Source organism: Talaromyces rugulosus, chromosome III (assembly GCF_013368755.1).
Source record: "Talaromyces rugulosus chromosome III, complete sequence".
Classification (NCBI taxonomy): Eukaryota; Fungi; Ascomycota; class Eurotiomycetes; order Eurotiales; family Trichocomaceae; genus Talaromyces; species Talaromyces rugulosus.
Genome location: NC_049563.1, coordinates 3384664 through 3402194, shown reverse-complemented (window position 1 = coordinate 3402194; position 17531 = coordinate 3384664). Strand labels below are relative to the sequence as shown.

The 17531-nt window shown below is 51.1% G+C and overlaps 6 protein-coding genes across 6 annotated transcripts; 5 read left to right on the top strand and 1 right to left on the bottom strand.

The window, feature by feature from the left end:
- Window positions 1-205: 205 nt before the first annotated feature.
- Window positions 206-2695, top strand: TRUGW13939_06044 (uncharacterized protein; the record flags this gene model as incomplete). Its single annotated transcript, XM_035489201.1, has 2 exons — window positions 206-1399; window positions 1457-2695. The coding sequence occupies 2 exons, from the start codon at window positions 206-208 to the stop codon at window positions 2693-2695; spliced, it is 2433 nt and encodes an 810-aa protein (XP_035345094.1).
- Window positions 2696-4399: 1704 nt separating this feature from the next.
- On the top strand, window positions 4400-6218 carry TRUGW13939_06043 (uncharacterized protein; the record flags this gene model as incomplete). Its single annotated transcript, XM_035489200.1, has 4 exons — window positions 4400-4514; window positions 4564-4895; window positions 4942-5533; window positions 5587-6218. The coding sequence occupies 4 exons, from the start codon at window positions 4400-4402 to the stop codon at window positions 6216-6218; spliced, it is 1671 nt and encodes a 556-aa protein (XP_035345093.1).
- A 677-nt stretch (window positions 6219-6895) lies between these two features.
- Window positions 6896-10086, bottom strand: TRUGW13939_06042 (uncharacterized protein; the record flags this gene model as incomplete). Its single annotated transcript, XM_035489199.1, has 2 exons — window positions 6896-9916; window positions 9982-10086. The coding sequence occupies 2 exons, from the start codon at window positions 10084-10086 to the stop codon at window positions 6896-6898; spliced, it is 3126 nt and encodes a 1041-aa protein (XP_035345092.1).
- Window positions 10087-10996: 910 nt separating this feature from the next.
- TRUGW13939_06041 (uncharacterized protein) lies at window positions 10997-12768 on the top strand (the record flags this gene model as incomplete). Its single annotated transcript, XM_035489198.1, has 2 exons — window positions 10997-11260; window positions 11314-12768. The coding sequence occupies 2 exons, from the start codon at window positions 10997-10999 to the stop codon at window positions 12766-12768; spliced, it is 1719 nt and encodes a 572-aa protein (XP_035345091.1).
- Window positions 12769-13698: 930 nt separating this feature from the next.
- On the top strand, window positions 13699-14559 carry TRUGW13939_06040 (uncharacterized protein; the record flags this gene model as incomplete). Its single annotated transcript, XM_035489197.1, has 3 exons — window positions 13699-13932; window positions 13987-14288; window positions 14340-14559. The coding sequence occupies 3 exons, from the start codon at window positions 13699-13701 to the stop codon at window positions 14557-14559; spliced, it is 756 nt and encodes a 251-aa protein (XP_035345090.1).
- Window positions 14560-15166: 607 nt separating this feature from the next.
- TRUGW13939_06039 (uncharacterized protein) lies at window positions 15167-17167 on the top strand (the record flags this gene model as incomplete). Its single annotated transcript, XM_035489196.1, has 8 exons — window positions 15167-15498; window positions 15550-15939; window positions 15996-16028; window positions 16077-16163; window positions 16210-16619; window positions 16673-16918; window positions 16974-17046; window positions 17101-17167. 8 exons carry the CDS (start codon window positions 15167-15169, stop codon window positions 17165-17167), a joined length of 1638 nt encoding a protein of 545 aa, XP_035345089.1.
- Window positions 17168-17531: the final 364 nt, after the last annotated feature.

Sequence of the window (17531 nt, the reverse complement as noted above, 5' to 3'; positions counted from 1 at the left end):
TTTTGAAAGATTGAGGCTCTTCTGCCAGGATTATCTAACTGTGTGAATTTGTTATTTGTAGGCTGTGTTGCAGGTAACTTCTGGCTGACCGCCCGCAGACTGGCCAATGGGAAAGCCGCATGCCGGTGGGGCGGGCTATTCTGCCCCTGACAGAACATCGACGCCGCTTCCATCTGTCAACAGTCAACCTTCCCCGCGGCCCAACATGTCCACAGCCAACGGCATACTCGCAGACACCAACGGCTCTCATGTGGCCTCGCCATCGCCAGACATCTTCAATGCCAGCTCCGTGTCAGAAATCAAAGCGACGCTGTCGCACCTGCACGACCAGGAAGCCGCGGTGACAGCCCGCCTCGACGCCCTGGTAGCATCACAACAAGACTTTTCGCGGGAACTCGGACGCCTGGATCTACTGCGTGCCCACCTGGGCTCGCAGGCAAGCACGACACGGAATATCAGCAATGGAATGCTCTCGGGCGCCGCCACGACGGCCGGCCGTCTGTCGAGCGCGGTGCGACGACTAGACCTGGAACAGGCCCGAGTCAAAGCGACGCTGGAGGTGGTCGAGCAGGTGGCCGAGCTGAAGGCGTGTGTGCTGGGCGTGACAGGGTCGATGGAAGGACCCCAGGACTGGGAGACGGCTGCCAGCTATCTGAACCGCGCATCCAAAATCCCTCCGGAAGTGGTTCACGGCGCCTTTGCTGCCCAGATTGTGCCTACCGCTGAAGTTCCCGACCCGCCGAGCGTGACATTGAATAATGCGTCGGAGTCTCTGTGTGGCCTGTTTCTCCGCGAGTTCGACAAGGCTGTCAAGGAGACCAATGGCGCCAAGATAACCCGGTTTTTTAAATTGTTCCCTCTTATCGGTCGGTCTGAAGTTGGTTTGGATGTGTACGGCCGATATGTCTGTCAAGGAGTGGCCTCAAGGGCACGGTCTAACCTAAGCACGGGTCCGGAGAACATGCAAGGAAAGGAAGGTTATTTCTATGCAACGGCGCTTACGAAACTGTTTGAGCACATCGCCCAGATTGTTGATGGACATGGTGGTCTGGTGGAGCGCCACTACGGGTCCGGCAAAATGACACGAGTGATTGAGAGGCTACAAGTTGAAGCTGACGTTCAGGGGGGGATTATTATTGATACATGGAGCGATGAGAAGAACGTCGATCGCAAGTTGACCGAGACCAAGTCTTATGCTTTTACATTCTTGGTCCAGAGTTTTCTGCCAACACAACGATCAGCAGGCACACCAAGAACGGGGTCGCCGGCAAACAGAGACAGCACATCCACAGAGGATGAAGGGGTTGACATGAAAGAAGTCGACGGCATTCTTAACGAGCTGGCTGTTATGCTGGGGAGGTGGTCACTTTACACTCGATTTTTAGCCGACAACTGCGCAGTGAGTGCCCTTAAACCCAAAATAAAATAAATATAAGTTATATTGACAAAATAGCAGCCCCCGGAAGAGGCGGAGAATACAGAAGCTCCCCTGGTACTCCCGGACTTTTTGGTGACGTCTTCTTTGGCCAAAAAGATTCGAGACCGATTGATAGCACCCTTTAACACGATGACCATGTTCTTCTTCCGTCGGTCAGTGGAGAAAGCGTTTCAACTGGACGAGCAGCCTTCGGGGCTGACATTGAATGTCCACCGGCCTCTCACTTCCGAGCGACCGCACATCACCTCAGCGGTGGACGATATTATGTACATTGTCAATAAAGTGCTGCAGCAATCCATCGCCACGGCTCAGGTACAGGTAGTCACCAATGTCATACCGACAGTGTCGCGGATATTGGGCACCGATTTCATTGGAATGGTGCAGCGGAAGATGCGAGATGAATACTATATAAGGCCGCCGGTTCAGGGCACGCAGCAACCGGAGCCAACGGTAGTTGCGTTTCTCGTGCTGATCAACAACCTGGATGTCGCCGTTGATTACATCCGACGGATTGTGCGTGGGCATGTTGACCGCGGCAAGTCCAGCGGAGCAGACGAAGCGGCGGGCGGGTTGGAGTCGTTGTTTCCTCTGGCAGACGATGCTACTGTTGTCAGCCAGGCCCTGCAGTCGCTGTCGGCATCGTTCGAGACCAAGGCCAACGAATTGATATCGAACGCGATTCAGGTCGTGTTCAACAACGTGATCAAGGGTCGACTGCGGCCCATTCTTGCGGATGCCTTTCGGGATATTGAGTACCAGCCACAAAACGCCGACGATCCCACCAGCACATACCAGTCGTACGACGACGAAGAGGACGAAGAGGACGAAGAACACAGTCGGGCAGAGCTTGTCCGGCCGCGGTTTGCAGCGGCATGGGCGGAACTGCTACTACCAATGTCGCGAATCCTCACGACGACGGCGTTTGACCGGCTGCTCACGGTGACGGTGGCATATCTGGCGCGACTACTAGAGAAGCGGCTGTGGTCGTACCACGCACGCGTCAACCCGCTGGGCGCGACGCGGCTGGAGCGGGATGTCGCGGGGATTGTCAACGCGGTGATCGAGGTGGGCAGCAGCCAGGGCACGCCGGTGCGGTACCGGCACCGCGACACGTTTGCGCGCTGCGTGCAGCTGACGATGGTGATGGCGATGGACGAGGACGAGTGGGACGAGGTGGTTGGTGCTGGTGAGGCGGCGGAGGTGGTGGACAAGCTCAACGCCGAGGAGCGCACGCGGGCGCGGGCGATGGTGCGGTAGTATACTTTGCAGCTATCTACGTCTACATACTATTTATTATATAGAATATTGCATATACCAGTCATGAGTTTGTGTGGTCGCTTTAGAGTTACCCATGTACCCGGGCGTAGTGACAGATGGGATCGTGAGATTGTGGTACCTGGTACAGATGCCGTCCTACAGAAGTTCTCATGGTGTATAACATACTCCGTGCTGACATGGTGGTGTATCGTATTATTAGCATGCACTGGCCGATGTCGCTGCCGCCGGGGAAAATAGGAAAGGGATGCACGTGACCGCACCCCGTAAATTGGAGATCTCCAGACGAAAATAAGCAAAATGCGTCCAGCCAATCAGGCTGCACCCAAACAAGCCTTATCTGCAGCCAACCAGAGCCCGCGATAGCGACAGGGATCCCTTGTCGCCTATGCCGAACGCGGCAGCCACTAGCCATGCACGACGACCCACAATTGTGGGGCGTGGCGACCAGGGCCGTTCAATCTTTATCTCTGGCCAATCAGGGCTGTTTCTCGTAGACCTTTTTGGGACGACCAGCTGGAAATACCCTGACAGTAACAGCAGTGTGTGTGTACGCAAAGAACGTGTAGAGGTAGAGGGCTGCTTAATTACTTCCTATCTCTAGATAACCAGATAACGGGCTGCTGGAGAGATGCGAGTCACGATGCTCATCTTATCAGAGGCTCAGAACTCGAGGGCTATATATGTCACAGCCGGTGCCCGCTAAGCGCGTTTATTGTTTTTCTTGTTTTTCTGTTTGCTTTTTCCGTGGGCTGAGGATGAGGATAAAAATACAGTTTCCCACACGCAATTGGCCGGGCGATCGCCAGATCCGATGGCCCTCCGACCTTCAAAACCGCTGCAAGAAGGCAATTGCCACGCCCCGGCTGGGTCCCGATCGGGCTCGAGTCCGGCCAGATGACGCTTCTTGAGACTTGAGACTCTTGGAGTTCTATTTCTCTTCTGTTTTGACCTCTTTTTCTTGGAGACTGTGCGGAATTTAACAAGTTGCTGTTTGCCTGATTTGCCTGGTATCTCGCCGGCCTGCTGGTGCCCAATCAGCCGCGCGCTTTGGTATTTTTTTTTTTTTTTTTTTCCTCTTCCTTCCTTCTCCGATTTTCCCCCCTCTGGCATTTTCCCTTTGCTCTCCCTGTGCTCTGACAGACGACTACTACTACCATTCATTCATCATCCATCACTAACACTACTCTCATCTCAGTCCAACTCAGCCCAAACAACAATACCTTTGTCCAACAACAAGAATAAGCTACGTCCTGACTATTACTCGCCGCTGGTCCGCTCCGGGCCTATGAACACGCGATCCGCCGTCTGCTAGCGCGCTCCTAAAAGTCTTGTCTATCTCGATCGACCCATTAATCATTCCCATTACCATTGCAAATTCAAATCATAATCACAATTTATTCCCCACGACAGCTGCCTCCCGGCCCAGACCCACCCACGCCCTGCCCGGCCCTTTCCAGAAAAATATATACGTACGCCGAGTCGCTCCATTCTCGCCATTGCTTTCTTTCTCTCCAGCTTGCCCGGGAGAAGAAGAAGAAGAAGAAGAAGACATTGAGGGTGTCAGCTTTTTTTTTGAAAAAAAAAAAAAAATTCGCACAGCTGTTGACCAGCACTGAACCTCAGCCTCAACCTCAACCTCACTTCCCGATTTCACTATTTCCAGCCGAGAAGAACAGAACAGTCATGTCGTCATCTACTGGCCAGGCGCCCTACGCTCCGGGATATGCCTCGTACAACTGGACTGGCGCCCCTGCAGATTACTCCCTGACCACCAATGCAGAACTGGGCGGTGATTCACGTCAGTCTGCACATGTCCATTGGTTTATATATCGTACTGACTTGGGTAGACATCGAAAACTTGAACAAATGGTATCAGTCCGGTGACCAGGCCTACATCATCGTCGCCTCGGCCATGGTCATGGTCATGGTGCCAGGCCTCGGCTTTCTCTACTCTGGCCTTGCACGCCGCAAGTCTGCCCTGAGCATGATCTGGGCCTGCATGGGCTCAATGTCTGTTGTTACTTTTCAGTGGTACTTTTGGGGTTATTCCTTGGCCTTTTCGCCCACAGCGACCAATGGCTTTATTGGGAATCTGCATAGCTTTGGTTTGATGAACACGCTTGGTGCACCCAGCCCGGGTTCACCACTCGTGCCAGAGCTGTTGTATGCCTTTTACCAGGTAAGCGGTCTTTTCTCTTCTTGTAAATTCAAAACTAACTAGTTAGATGCAATTCTGTGCCGTCACCGCTGCCATCGTCATGGGCGCCGTTGCCGAACGAGGCCGCCTACTACCCGCCATGGTTTTCACCTTCCTCTGGGCTACAATCGTCTACTGTCCGCTTGCCTGCTGGGCGTGGAACGTCAACGGCTGGGGCTACGCGTACGGCGTGATGGATTACGCCGGTGGTGGCCCCGTCGAAATCGGCTCTGGCCTCTCCGCGCTCGCCTACTCCATGGTCCTCGGTCGCCGCCAGGAACGAATGATGCTCAATTTCCGTCCTCACAACGTGTCCCTCATCCTGCTGGGAACGGTTTTCCTGTGGTTTGGCTGGCTCGGATTCAACGGCGGTTCTTCTTTTGGCGCCAACCTGCGTGCCACCATGGCGTGCTGGAACTCTAACATTGCTGCTACTTTTGCTGCCATTGCCTGGGTTCTTTTGGACTGGCGATTGGCAAGGAAGTGGTCCATGGTCGGCTGGTGCTCTGGCACTATTTCTGGGCTGGTTGCTGCCACTCCTGCTTCGGGTTTTATAACTCCATGGGCAAGTGTCATTCTGGGAATAGTCACTGGAATCGTGTGCAATTATGCCACCAAAGGTTCGTCATTGGAAACCACCTGCTATTGAAAGCTGAAACTAACTTTTTTGCAGTCAAGTACTGGATCAAAATCGACGACTCTATGGATGTGTTTGCTGAACACGGCGTCGCCGGCATTATCGGTCTCCTTGCCAATGCTCTGTTTGCCTCGGACGCAATCATTGGTTTGGACGGTGTCAATATTGGCATGCCAGGTGGTTGGATTACACACAACTACCGCCAGCTCTACATTCAGGTTGCATACATCGTTGCCGCCTGTGGATACGCCTTTGTCATGTCGGCGATCATCGCCTACCTGATCAACATCACGCCTGGTCTCAAACTCCGCGCCTCTGAGGAAGCCGAGCTGCTCGGCATGGACGACGACCAGCTCGGAGAGTTTGCTTATGATTACGTTGAAGTCCGAAGAGACTACCTCGCCTGGACCCCTCAAAAGGCCGCCCAACTCGCCGACGGCCACGAAATCCCGCACGCCGACCGCTACGGCATCGAGGCGCACAGCACCATGCTCGAGGCCCCAACACCAGAAGCCAAGCGTAGCCAGGAGATTATCGAGGCCAATAACTATAACAACTACTCCTCCAGCAACGGTATCCCGCCGGCACCACGACAAGCCGTAGCGGAGCAACAACAACACTCTCCTGACCAAGGTCCTCCTGTGGTCGAGAGCGAAAAAACCGAATAGATTTCTATGTATCAACTACTTTTTCACTTCTTTTTTGACTGGCGTTTTATTATTTTATCGTCGTGTTTTTTGAGCTATACCCTTCTACATCTACATACTCTGTACTCCGATATCCCTCTAATTCTTGACATCTCCAACTAGGACAAGCTAGTTTTTTTTTTTTTCTCTTCTATTTTTCTGTCTTCCTTCAGCTTGACGCTGAAATTTATTTTTCTTCTACTGTAATTCTACACGCGACGACATAAAACAGCGCACACCTTTTTTTCTTCTTTTTTCCTTTCGGTTTGGAGCCGGTGATCCCTTTTTTCTTTTCATTTTTGTTTAGTCTCTGTTTGTTGTACGGCACATAAAAAAAATGAGATAGAATTTGATGAAATAAATGGATTTGCAATATAAACCCCAAAGGTTAATTAGTACGTGGTAGTATTGTCATTTGGAAAAAAAAAAATTATGTTTTATGCAAATACTAATTAATCTATTGTATGCTCATACAATACACTGAATATCTGTATGAATTCATGACCCTCATCGCTATTCATCAAAAAAGGGAGACTTGACTACATATACACGAGAACAAAGCCACAACCCAACACTCTCAAAGAAAAAAAATGATACAACTCAAAAAACTCACAAAAAAAACTAAAAGCAAGAAAAAAAAAAAAAAAAAAAAAAATTGATCACACGTTGTGACTATACATCGGCCCGGGACTTCTTCGTCGCTGCAACATTTTATAATACTTTCTAGCCTCGTCGACCCAAAACACTCCGCTCGCCAAGACCACCAATTTGAGCAGGTCGGTCAATTTGAGGGCCTCTGTTTGAAAAACAGATTGCAAAAAGGGGAGGTAAATAACACCGAGTTGGCCGATGAGCGAGCCAGCCACGGCGTAGTTGAACATTTTATTGCCCAAAAGTGAGATCTCGCCACGGAGGACGGATTTGCTGTCGCTGCGGCAGGTCAGGGCGTTGAACATGTCGAAGAAGACGAAGCAGGTAAAAGTCATGGTGGTGTCGTGGTTGGTTACTACGCGCGAGACGTGGCCGGGATTCAGCTCGTCGTCGGCGTCGCCCATTTCGTGCACGTAGATGATCAGAGTGCCGAGCATGATGAGCCCTGCTTGCGTGAGGACGCGCTGGATTAGTGGCTTTGTGAGCACGCGAGCGTGTTTCGGCCGCGGCGGGCTGTTCATTACAGCTGGGTCGACGGGCTCGACGCCGAGTGATTGCGCTGGCGGTCCGTCCATGATGATGTTGATCCAGAGGATTTGCATCGCGTTCAGCGGGTTGTGAAGTCCCATGATGGTGCTCAGTAGCACCAAGCCCAGTGCCGCAACACTCGTGCTGAGCTGGAATGTAATAAAATTTTGAATGTTGTAGAAAATGCCCTTGCCTTGCTCGATGGCCTGCAGGATCGTGGAGAAGTTGTCGTCTGTGAGAATCATGTCCGCTGCCTCCTTGGCCACGTCTGTGCCTAGCCGGCCCATTGCGATTCCAATATCGGCCTTTTTCAGGGCTGGGGCGTCGTTGACTCCGTCTCCTGTCATGGCCACCACGTCTCCCCTAGCCTGCAACGCTCGCACAATCTTGTGTTTGTGATCAGGACTGGTCCGCGCAAAAATCGTCGTCCTGGCAATGGCCTCGGATAGTTCAGCCGTGCTCATGTGGTCGATCTGATCTCCTCGCATTACTGCTCGGGCGTCTGGGGTATCGTTAACAATGATCCCAAGTTGGCGTGCAATTGCTACCGCCGTCGTTTCTGCATCTCCCGTGATCATCATCACCCTGACTCGGCCGGCGAGGAGCCTCTGGATGGATTTCCGGACACCCTTGCGAGGTGGGTCGTTCATGCCGACTAATCCCGCAAACACAAGACCGTTGAACTGCTCGTCATCTGCCGATTGATCGACATTAGGAGATGGTGTAGCACTCCGACTTCCTAGCCTTCGATTGTACCGTGTCCCTTCTCGCACCGACCCGCTTGCAAATGCTATAACGCGAAGCCCTTCAGAAGCCATTTTTTCAGCAGCTTCTCGGGCAATTTTCCGCCGTGGTTCGTCCAGGATTACTTCTCGACCATCCTTGGTCAAGTACGTATCGCACCTGTCAATGACCTTTTCTAAAGCCCCCTTGATGTACGCCATGTTGTTTTCCCCAGGGGAACTTCCGCCAATCATGACACCCATCCATTTCTTCTCAGAACTAAATGGTGTCTCGGCTACGCGGGCACTGAGCTGCTCGCGAATGTCGTCTTCGCCAAACGCGTCAAGAAGATCAAGGACTGCAACATCCGTGGGCTGTCCAACCCACCTGCTTTTGACATGATCCGAAGACCCGTCGAGAGTTGATGAAAGTACAGCGGCGGAAGAGGCGCTGGGTGGTGAATTGGCATGAGCCCGGGAAAGACGAGCATTGTTGGCAATATTTCCGATTCGTAGTATCTTTTGCAGCGCAGGCCCAGGTGCCGGAGGTCCATTGTCTTTGATTTCAAACGGCTCATCACAGTCATAGTGCCATATCCTGGTGACTGTCATATGGCTCATGGTCAAAGTTCCCGTCTTGTCGCTGCAAATGACATTCACCGAACCCAAAGTTTCCACGCTGGGAAGCCTTCTCATAATCGCACCCCTTGTAGCCATGCGCAAAACTCCCAAGGCCAGTGTGACGGTGACGATAATTGGAAGGCCTTCGGGAATAGCTGCAACTGCAAGTGACACGCCAATCGTGAACATTTCAAGCAATTGCCGCCCTTGAATCAATCCAATAACAACAATCAGACCAATCACACCGAACGAAACATAGCTAAGCTCTTGTCCCAGACGATCCATCGATAACTGAAGTGGCGTCCTAGGGCTTTCAATCTCTTGCAGAGACGTAGAGATGCGTCCAAATTCCGTATTGGCCCCAGTAGCAATCACAATGCCTTGACCGTAGCCTGACCGCACCAAAGTCCCCATAAAAGCAATGTTATGTTGCTCACTTAGGCGAATGTTAGTCCCCTCTGCACCATAGAAAGGAGATGCAGAGGTAGCTTCCTTGGCGGCGTTCAACTTTTCCGAGAACTTGGAAACGGGTTCATTCTCTCCAGTGAGGTTAGATTCGTCAATCGACAAGTCTGCAGCAGAAGTAATTCGAATATCGGCAGGGATGCGATCGCCTGTGGTAAACAGGACCAAATCTCCTGGAACCAAGTGTGCAGCGGGCACTGTACTCGACGATTTGACAGCGTTCGATATCGAGGCTGGCGAGTCCGGGCGTGATTTTTGGGGGTCTATCTCATTGATAGCTAGCCCCTGGGTTGCATATTCCACAGCACTGTTTGGGACGACATCACGAATGAGATGCGCGTAATGAGGAACTAGGCGGTTCAATGCTTCTAGAGACTTTTCTGAGCGGTATTCCTGAACGAAGCCCACCGTCACCACAATAGTCACTGCAAGCGTAATACTGATAGCGTCGTCGAAATTCCCCATAAAGAAAGATATCCCAGCGGATGCTAGCAGGAGCAAGATCAACGGTTCCTTGAATTGTTTCAAAAACCGCAGCCACAAAGGCTCGGGCTCTTCGTGCGGCAATTCATTTGGCCCATCTTGATGTAATCGGATATCAGCCTCGGCGGGTGATAGACCGCTAGTGTAGGACGTGCTGAGACGGTCGGCGACCTGTTGCGGTTCCAGAAACGCATACGTGGAGGTAACGGACTGTCATGGAGTCAGTATTGTCGCATAAAAAAAAAAGAAGAAAACAAAGACAGCGTAAAACCCACCGATGGTGTTTGTGCCTTCACAGCCTGTTGTTCGGGATACGGCGACGGAGACCGGGAAGAACGCTCATTGTGTAGAGGCAGCGCCGAATCCGATGACGGCGACATTTACATCTATTTCTCGCACTCTGGGACGACACCCGGAGCTGTATTCACGGCCAAATCAAGGTCATGCCGATCCAGGAAACTTCGTTGATAACGCCGGGAGGATTTGCAATCAGGAGAGGCAAGCTGTCATCAATCGCGAGCAAATAAGGCCAGGAGCGGTCTTCGCTGGATGTAAACGAGAGCGCAAAAATGACAGACAGGACGAGGAGGGCGCTAAGAAACACAGAGCAGGCGGATGTCTCATGCAAGAGGCAAGTTTTAACCACGTAAGTTGGCGTCCCAAAACGACAGGCGCATACGCACTGCGCAGGCTAGAGCGGGCCGGCCGCACTAGCCACAGTAGGGCGGATGGGGCGAGCTGTGGCGGTGCGCGGCCCTACAGGCTACTGAAAGTCTGCACACGTGACCCCGTCCTACGGCTTGGCGGCCCAGTCTGCCAGGCAACGGCCGGCACACGTGACCCCAGCCACGCATTCCCATGCCAATCGGCGTCCCCCCGGGAAAGAACAAAAAGAGGCTGGGCAAGCGCTTTCCCGCCTGTGGCCACAACCCAACGCGACCCGCCCCTCGCAACCTCCCGAATCTTGACTTTGTTGCTCTTTCTCCCACACTCTTCACCACCACCACCCGCTACACCACGCCACGCACACCTGTCTATATCGCCCTTGCCTCGGGTTCCTCGCGCGTTTTGGTGCTGCAAACCCGTTTGGCAATTTTTTATAACCGACTCCCGTCCGTGGTCGTGTTGCGCGACCGGCCAGTGTTTGGATAGGCGCGTCATCAACTCTGGGACCCACGGGTGCCCTTTTCGTGAATCACAAACACACACACTCTCTCTCTGCGTTCTCGCTTCGAACACGTCTTGATACACGTCGATTGGAATCAGACTTTGGACGTCTATTAGTACGCGATGTTTTACTCGGAGACCCTCCTGTCCAAGACCGGGCCTTTGGCTCGCGTCTGGCTATCCGCCAACCTCGAGCGCAAACTCTCAAAATCCCATATTTTGCAATCCAACATCGAAAGCAGTGTCAGTGCCATTGTTGACCAGGGCCAAGCGCCCATGGCTCTTCGTCTGAGTGGCCAGCTTTTGCTTGGTGTTGTCAGAATCTACAGCCGCAAGGCACGTTACTTGCTGGACGATTGCAATGAAGCATTGATGAAAATCAAAATGGTATTGCCTCTTTTTTTGCTTGTTGAACGTACGCGCTAACAACAATTCTACAGGCCTTTCGACTTACAAACAACAATGATTTGCCAAGCAATGTAACCCTACCGCCAGGCGGAATTACTTTGCCTGATGTTCTTACCGAATCGGATTTGTTCATGAATCTCGACACGTCTTCCCTCTTGCTGCCGTCCTTGAACCTGGAACCAGAAAGCAAGCATCCTGGTGGCCTTGACTTTGGCAGCCAGCTCCTGCCAGATACCCAGCGCTTGGCATCTCAGGAACCCGCGCGTCTTGAAGACCACACCTTGGTTGATCTAGACCTCGGTGAAGACGACACTCCTCTTGCAAACGATTTCAGTATCGAAATGGGTCGAGATGCGCCTGCCCCTCGGCCCATGGAGGAAGATCTATTCAGTGAAGACGGAAAGCTCAATGCCATCGACCTCGATCTGAACCTGGGAGACGATGATATCCCTTTGGACAAGGACTTTGGCAACGACACCAATGACGACATCGACCGCTTTCTCAATGATGATGGCCCAATGGACCTCGACGACGGCGAGTTGGCTATTCCACCACCCGAATCCGAAGGTGCAGAGCAGTCCCCGCGACAATCTGTTGATCGTTTTGCTACCCCTCAGGCGGATGATGCTCAGGTTAACGATGAGGGCGCCGCACAAGAAAACCAGCGTGCTAAACGACGCAAGATTATCGGCCACGATGTCGACACTCAACTGAGCTCATCCTCGATCAAGCAACACCAGGAAGAGCACTCGGATATTCTCAAGCCCGCGTCCTTCTTGCCTCGCGACCCTGTCCTCTTGACTCTCATGCAGATGCAGAAGAATGGTGATTTCGTGTCCAGCGTGCTAGGCCAGAGCCGTGGTCGTGGATGGGCACCCGAGCTCCGGGACATGCTGTCGTTTGACGCTGTCCGCAAGGCTGGCGAGCTCAAGCGCAAGCGCGACAGTGGCGTTTCTGATATTGATATCGACGCTGTGAGCATCCCCGCTCTGGACATTGGTGACGAAGGAGACGAGAACTTGGATGAAGGCATTGGTCTCGATTCTACCCTCCAGCAAGACGATATTCAGTTCCCTGGCGATGAAAGCGCTCCTAGTGAAGACGGAGGATTGCTACTGGATGATCTAGACGACACAATCCACCCAACTGACAGTGGCCCTGTTTCTTTGGGTACCAAGCACGCAGTTCATTTGTTGCGGGAGCGTTTCGGCGGCTCAGCTGCTGCCGAACCAGCCACTCCGCAGAAGAAGGCTGTATTGTTCCAAAGTCTTTGCCCAGAGAAGCAGACATCGAAAGCCGACGCTACCAAGATGTTCTTTGAGACTCTTGTGCTGGCAACCAAGGATGCCGTCAAAGTTGAGCAAGGCAGAAACGCCATTGGTGGCCCTCTCCGTATTAAGGCCAAGCGCGAGCTCTGGGGATCATGGGCCGAGACTGAAGCTGGTGGAGAAGTTGCAAGCCAGCAAGAAGTAGCAGTAGCAGCTTGATTCGACAAATCACTGGGCGATATCCCAAGATTTGATGAGGCGTTTTATTGGGATTTTGGGTGCCACGATGCTTTTTGAGGTATCCTTTGGTTCACCTCTTGTACAGATTGGCTCTTGGCCTTTGCTTCGACATTGCTTCAAAATACCTGGGTGGGTTTATTGGGGCGCACAAATGAGTTTTTTTCAGGCGATTGGTTTATCATATCTTTTTTATTTTTTTTTTTGTGGCTTTGGATGCTACGCTTCGGCTTTTGCTTTTGCTTTTGCTTATATTTGGCCGTTTTTTTTCCTCTCGACATGGGCTTGGGATTGGAGGAACGAGCTGTAGTTGTTGAGTATTCTATCCTACTTCCCATTTTACTGAAAAATATTGGGAGTAGACACGCTGTATGTTAGTTAATAGATTCTATAATGAACGCTGATTAAACTGAATTTGTGCCCTTAATGTGTATTTCGAGTATGAGTAAAATAATTTTTTTATTTTCGCGTGGATGATCACGAGGATACATGCAGGCTCTTTCCCCTTGCCGCCGTCGGAGTTTCATATGGACTGGTGCGACCTCGTCTCATGTTACAGAGACAACCTTATTTGATGCAAGCCACATTCGTCTCCAATCAGCTTAGTCAATGCATTGTGGTAGGAACACCTGGAACTGTGGATGCTAACTGTTACACTAGTAATGAATATGACACGCAGCACACCTGAGACGACACTCGACTCTGACAGATGGGCCTGTCAATAACTCCTGGGGCGCCTGGTACCAATTGACGTGATGGCTTGTCTTCGTGGACTTTGTTGTCCATTTAAATACCACCACCGTGGAGGATTTGCCTTTTCTTTTCTTTCGTTCATCCTACGACATATTGTTCTTCTACTGAGCCTGATGTCTGAGCGCATAAAGAGTATCGCTTCAACTACGAACATTCAGCATGCAGCCATCTATACGTCTTCGTTCCCTCTGGATACGCACTCGACAGAGAATCATACGGTCTGGAAACTCTGCATGGCTGTTCAAAAAGACAGTTATTCGTTGCGCCGGCGCCGTTCTCGCTCTCATATCACTTGCCTGCTTCGCAGCAGCTATCGAGCCGTGGAATCGGACGTTTGAGCACACGTCTGGCCCTGTTAGAGGGGACTGGCAGGATGGGATTTCCATTGCACCGGTATGAATGACTCTTCCTATGCACATAAGCTTTCAACTGAACAGTGCAACGAAGCTGGCTTTGGCAATTCTCCACAACAGCTACACGGCAGTTTACACAGCTTACACAGCACGGAAGATCCCTTGTTCTGTTGAATTGGTAATGGACTTTTTGATCTGGGCGGCTCTCCTTCCAGGTCTGATATTCTCAATCTGGGGAGGCACATTCAACGTATGGCGTGGCGAACAGGGTCAACTGGCAATGACCCTCTGCGAATCTGGCATGAATGCTGAGACTTGGAGTCGAGAGTGCTTTATGGAGCTGTACCATATCGGTTCATTGGAGTTGGCAGGCATCGTCTTTGCTATTCCGCTATGGTGAGGGTTGCCCCTGTGCCTGACAGACACGGAACCTAATAACAGAAAAAGGGCCATGCATGTCTTTTTGTTCGCGCACAGAATCACTGAGGCACGTTCTCAACGGCGACATCGCAGACAGCGTCCTTGGGCGAGCATCAAGGAGATAGAGCAAGGCGACACAGAGGCGTATCCTCGAATGCCTCGTCGGCCTCCACAATCATATGCCTCGCCAGAGAGACTAGCGTCGTCCAATCCCACATATTACCAGTATAGATCTGCTTTCAACTGATATACGAAGCAACAGAATTCGGCTGAACGAGCATCACAAGCAACATAATCGGATTTTAATTACTAAACCCGCACGCGCCGCGCGGGCCGGCTGACGGGGCGGATAAGCGGATCATTTTCCAAAGCGAAAGGGCCCAGACATTGAAAATCGTCGAAATTGGCCGTCGGATTAGCCATAACTCGCCATGTGCTGATCGTCGCGCTTATAAATCGTCATGTTCGGAATTAGCGACGGATAAGCTTGCTGTGCGGAAAGTCTCAATCCGCGATGTGACTCGTCACTGACTGGCTGCAGCACTGACTAGCCTTCCCTGGAAGACGCGGGCTCGAATATTGATACCTATTCGAGAGGTAGTTAACAGCTTTTTATGGGTTGACTTGGCGAAATCCACCTCGGCGACAAAGCCGATTGATGTGCTTTGGGCGTAAATACACCAACACAAAATCTCGTCTCCACCGATGGCGTTTTCTTAGTCTGGTAGAAGATTGTTTTAGCGGGCACTAAATTCCTGATAAATATGGAGGCCCGACCTGTGCCTCGGTCGCCTTTATAACACACCTGTTGACCTTCCTCTTTGACCGTGTCTGCTCACACTTGCCCATTGCATATGGTGGATTCCGAAAAGATGGACGAGGGTGATTCGCCTGTTTACTTGCCCGTCAAGTCTGAGCAGCAGCAGAGCTCAATTCAAAAAACAGCTTCGCGTGGTTCTGGCAATATCGAGAGAACATGGTCCCTGAACGATGGCTACAGTGTTACTGGTGGGGTTGACGATAACGAGCACGGCAATGGCAAAGAAATCGGCCAATCTGAAGAGCCAGGATCTGATACAGAAATTATTGTCAAATGGGACGAGAACGACCCGGGAAATCCAAGGAACATGAGCCTGGGCAAGAGGTGGCTCATCACCATTTTTGTCTCTCTCGGCTCGATTTGCGTGTAAGTGAGAAAACCAAAGCTGTTATAGAATAGAACTGATATGCCCCCTAGAACCTGTACTTCCTCTATGTATGTGATGACTTACAAGCAAATCACCCAGGAGTTTGGATGCTCGACCGAGGTGGCCACTGTTGGCCTGACTACCTACATCTTCGGCCTCGGAGTTGGCCCATTATTCCTGGCTCCTCTATCCGAGTTTTACGGACGCCGCAAGATCTACCTGGTCTCCTTTACGCTCTTTCTCATCTGGATGATTCCATGTGCCGTGGCCCAAAATATTGAGACGATGCTCGTGGTTCGCTTCTTCAGTGGTTTGTCCGGTGCAGCCTTTTTGAGTGTTGCTGGAGGCACCGTGGGCGACATGTTCAATCGCCATGAGTTGGCGGGCCCCATGATGCTGTACACGGCGAGTCCTTTCGTGGGGCCTGAGCTTGGTCCTTTGTAAGTTGTTGACTTGTTCTAAGGGGGATTTCCTGATTTTTTACTGACTTTTACAGGCTTGGGGGTTTCATCAATCAGTATACAACGTGGTAAGTGAGATATATAAAAAAACAGAAAAGCATGTACTAATTTGACAGGCGCTGGACCTTTTATACCCTTTTGATATGGGCCGCTGCCCAATTAGCAATACTGTACTTCTTCGTGCCAGAGACATATCACCCAGTGTATGTGCGATTACCCAATTAGTCTCGCAATACTAATATGACATAGACTCCTGCAAAACAAGGCCGCCAAGCTGCGTCAAGAAACGAAAGACAACAGATACATTGCACCTATCGAAAAACTGAACAAGTCCATCGCTCAGACAGTCCTTCGTTCCTGCTATCGGCCCATGCTGCTTCTGACCCTCGAGTCCATGTGCGCATGCCTATGCCTCTTTTCGGCCGTCCTGCTAGGGATTCTATATCTTTTCTTTGGCGCGTTCAACACGGTTTTTTCCACTGTCTACGGGTTCAATCAATGGCAGGTTGGACTCTCCTTTATGGGGATCTTTGTCGGCATGCTGTTTGGAATCTCGTCGGATCCGCTGTGGCGCAAGAACTATCAGCGTCTAGAGGCCAACCATATAAAGGTAGTCGGAGAGAGAGGGGAGTCCATGCCAGAATGGCGTCTTCCGCCAGGTAGGTTTTCGTTCTTTCTAGAATGTTGAACTGTGGATACTGATGTTGGATAGCTATTGGCGGTGCGCCGTTTGTCACTGTTGGCATCTTCATCTTTGCGTGGACTACGTATTCTCATGTCCACTGGATTGTGCCCATTATCGGCACTGCCTTTTTCGGTGCAGGAGTCGTTCTGGTCTACTCGGGCATCTTCACGTTCCTGGTCGACGCGTACCCCGAATTTGCAGCCAGTGCACTGGCCGCCAACAGTTTTGCGCGGTCTAGTTTCGGCGGTATTTTCCCTCTCTTTGGGACACAGAGTAAGTTGTATTCTTTTTTTCTGCATTGTTATCCTTTCTAACATCTAGTCTGCAGTGTACGATCGGCTTGGCATCCATTGGGCTTCTTCGCTGTTGGGATTTCTGACGTTGCTGATGCTCCCATTTCCGTGAGTTTTCCTTTGAATGACTTGTTTTGAATATCGACTGACATAAGTCTCTAGGTACGTATTCTTCCGGTACGGCAAGGATATTCGCAAGCGCAGTAAATTTGCGACTTCGATGACTTGATCCGTGGCGTTATTCATTCGATAGACATGAATGTAAAAGATAATAGAATGTAAAAGGCAACAGAAGCTTTAGAAGTTTCATTTGAACATATAGAAATAATATAATATCACAGTATCTACCGCTTCAAGTACATATAATGCGAGAAACTTAAATGTCCCTTGAGCAGTCAATCTATGGTATATACAGGTGGCAATGAAAAATAAGACTACTTCCGTTAGCTTTTTCCTTTGCTTATTTCAACTTAATGAGCGAACTATCACCACTGACGGCCGCCTGAGAGAATAAAGATATGCCTGTATGGGAAATCACTGGAAGGTCTGAGATGGTATTCTGCGCTCCGTAACAGATTCCAGTTTCCTTTGGA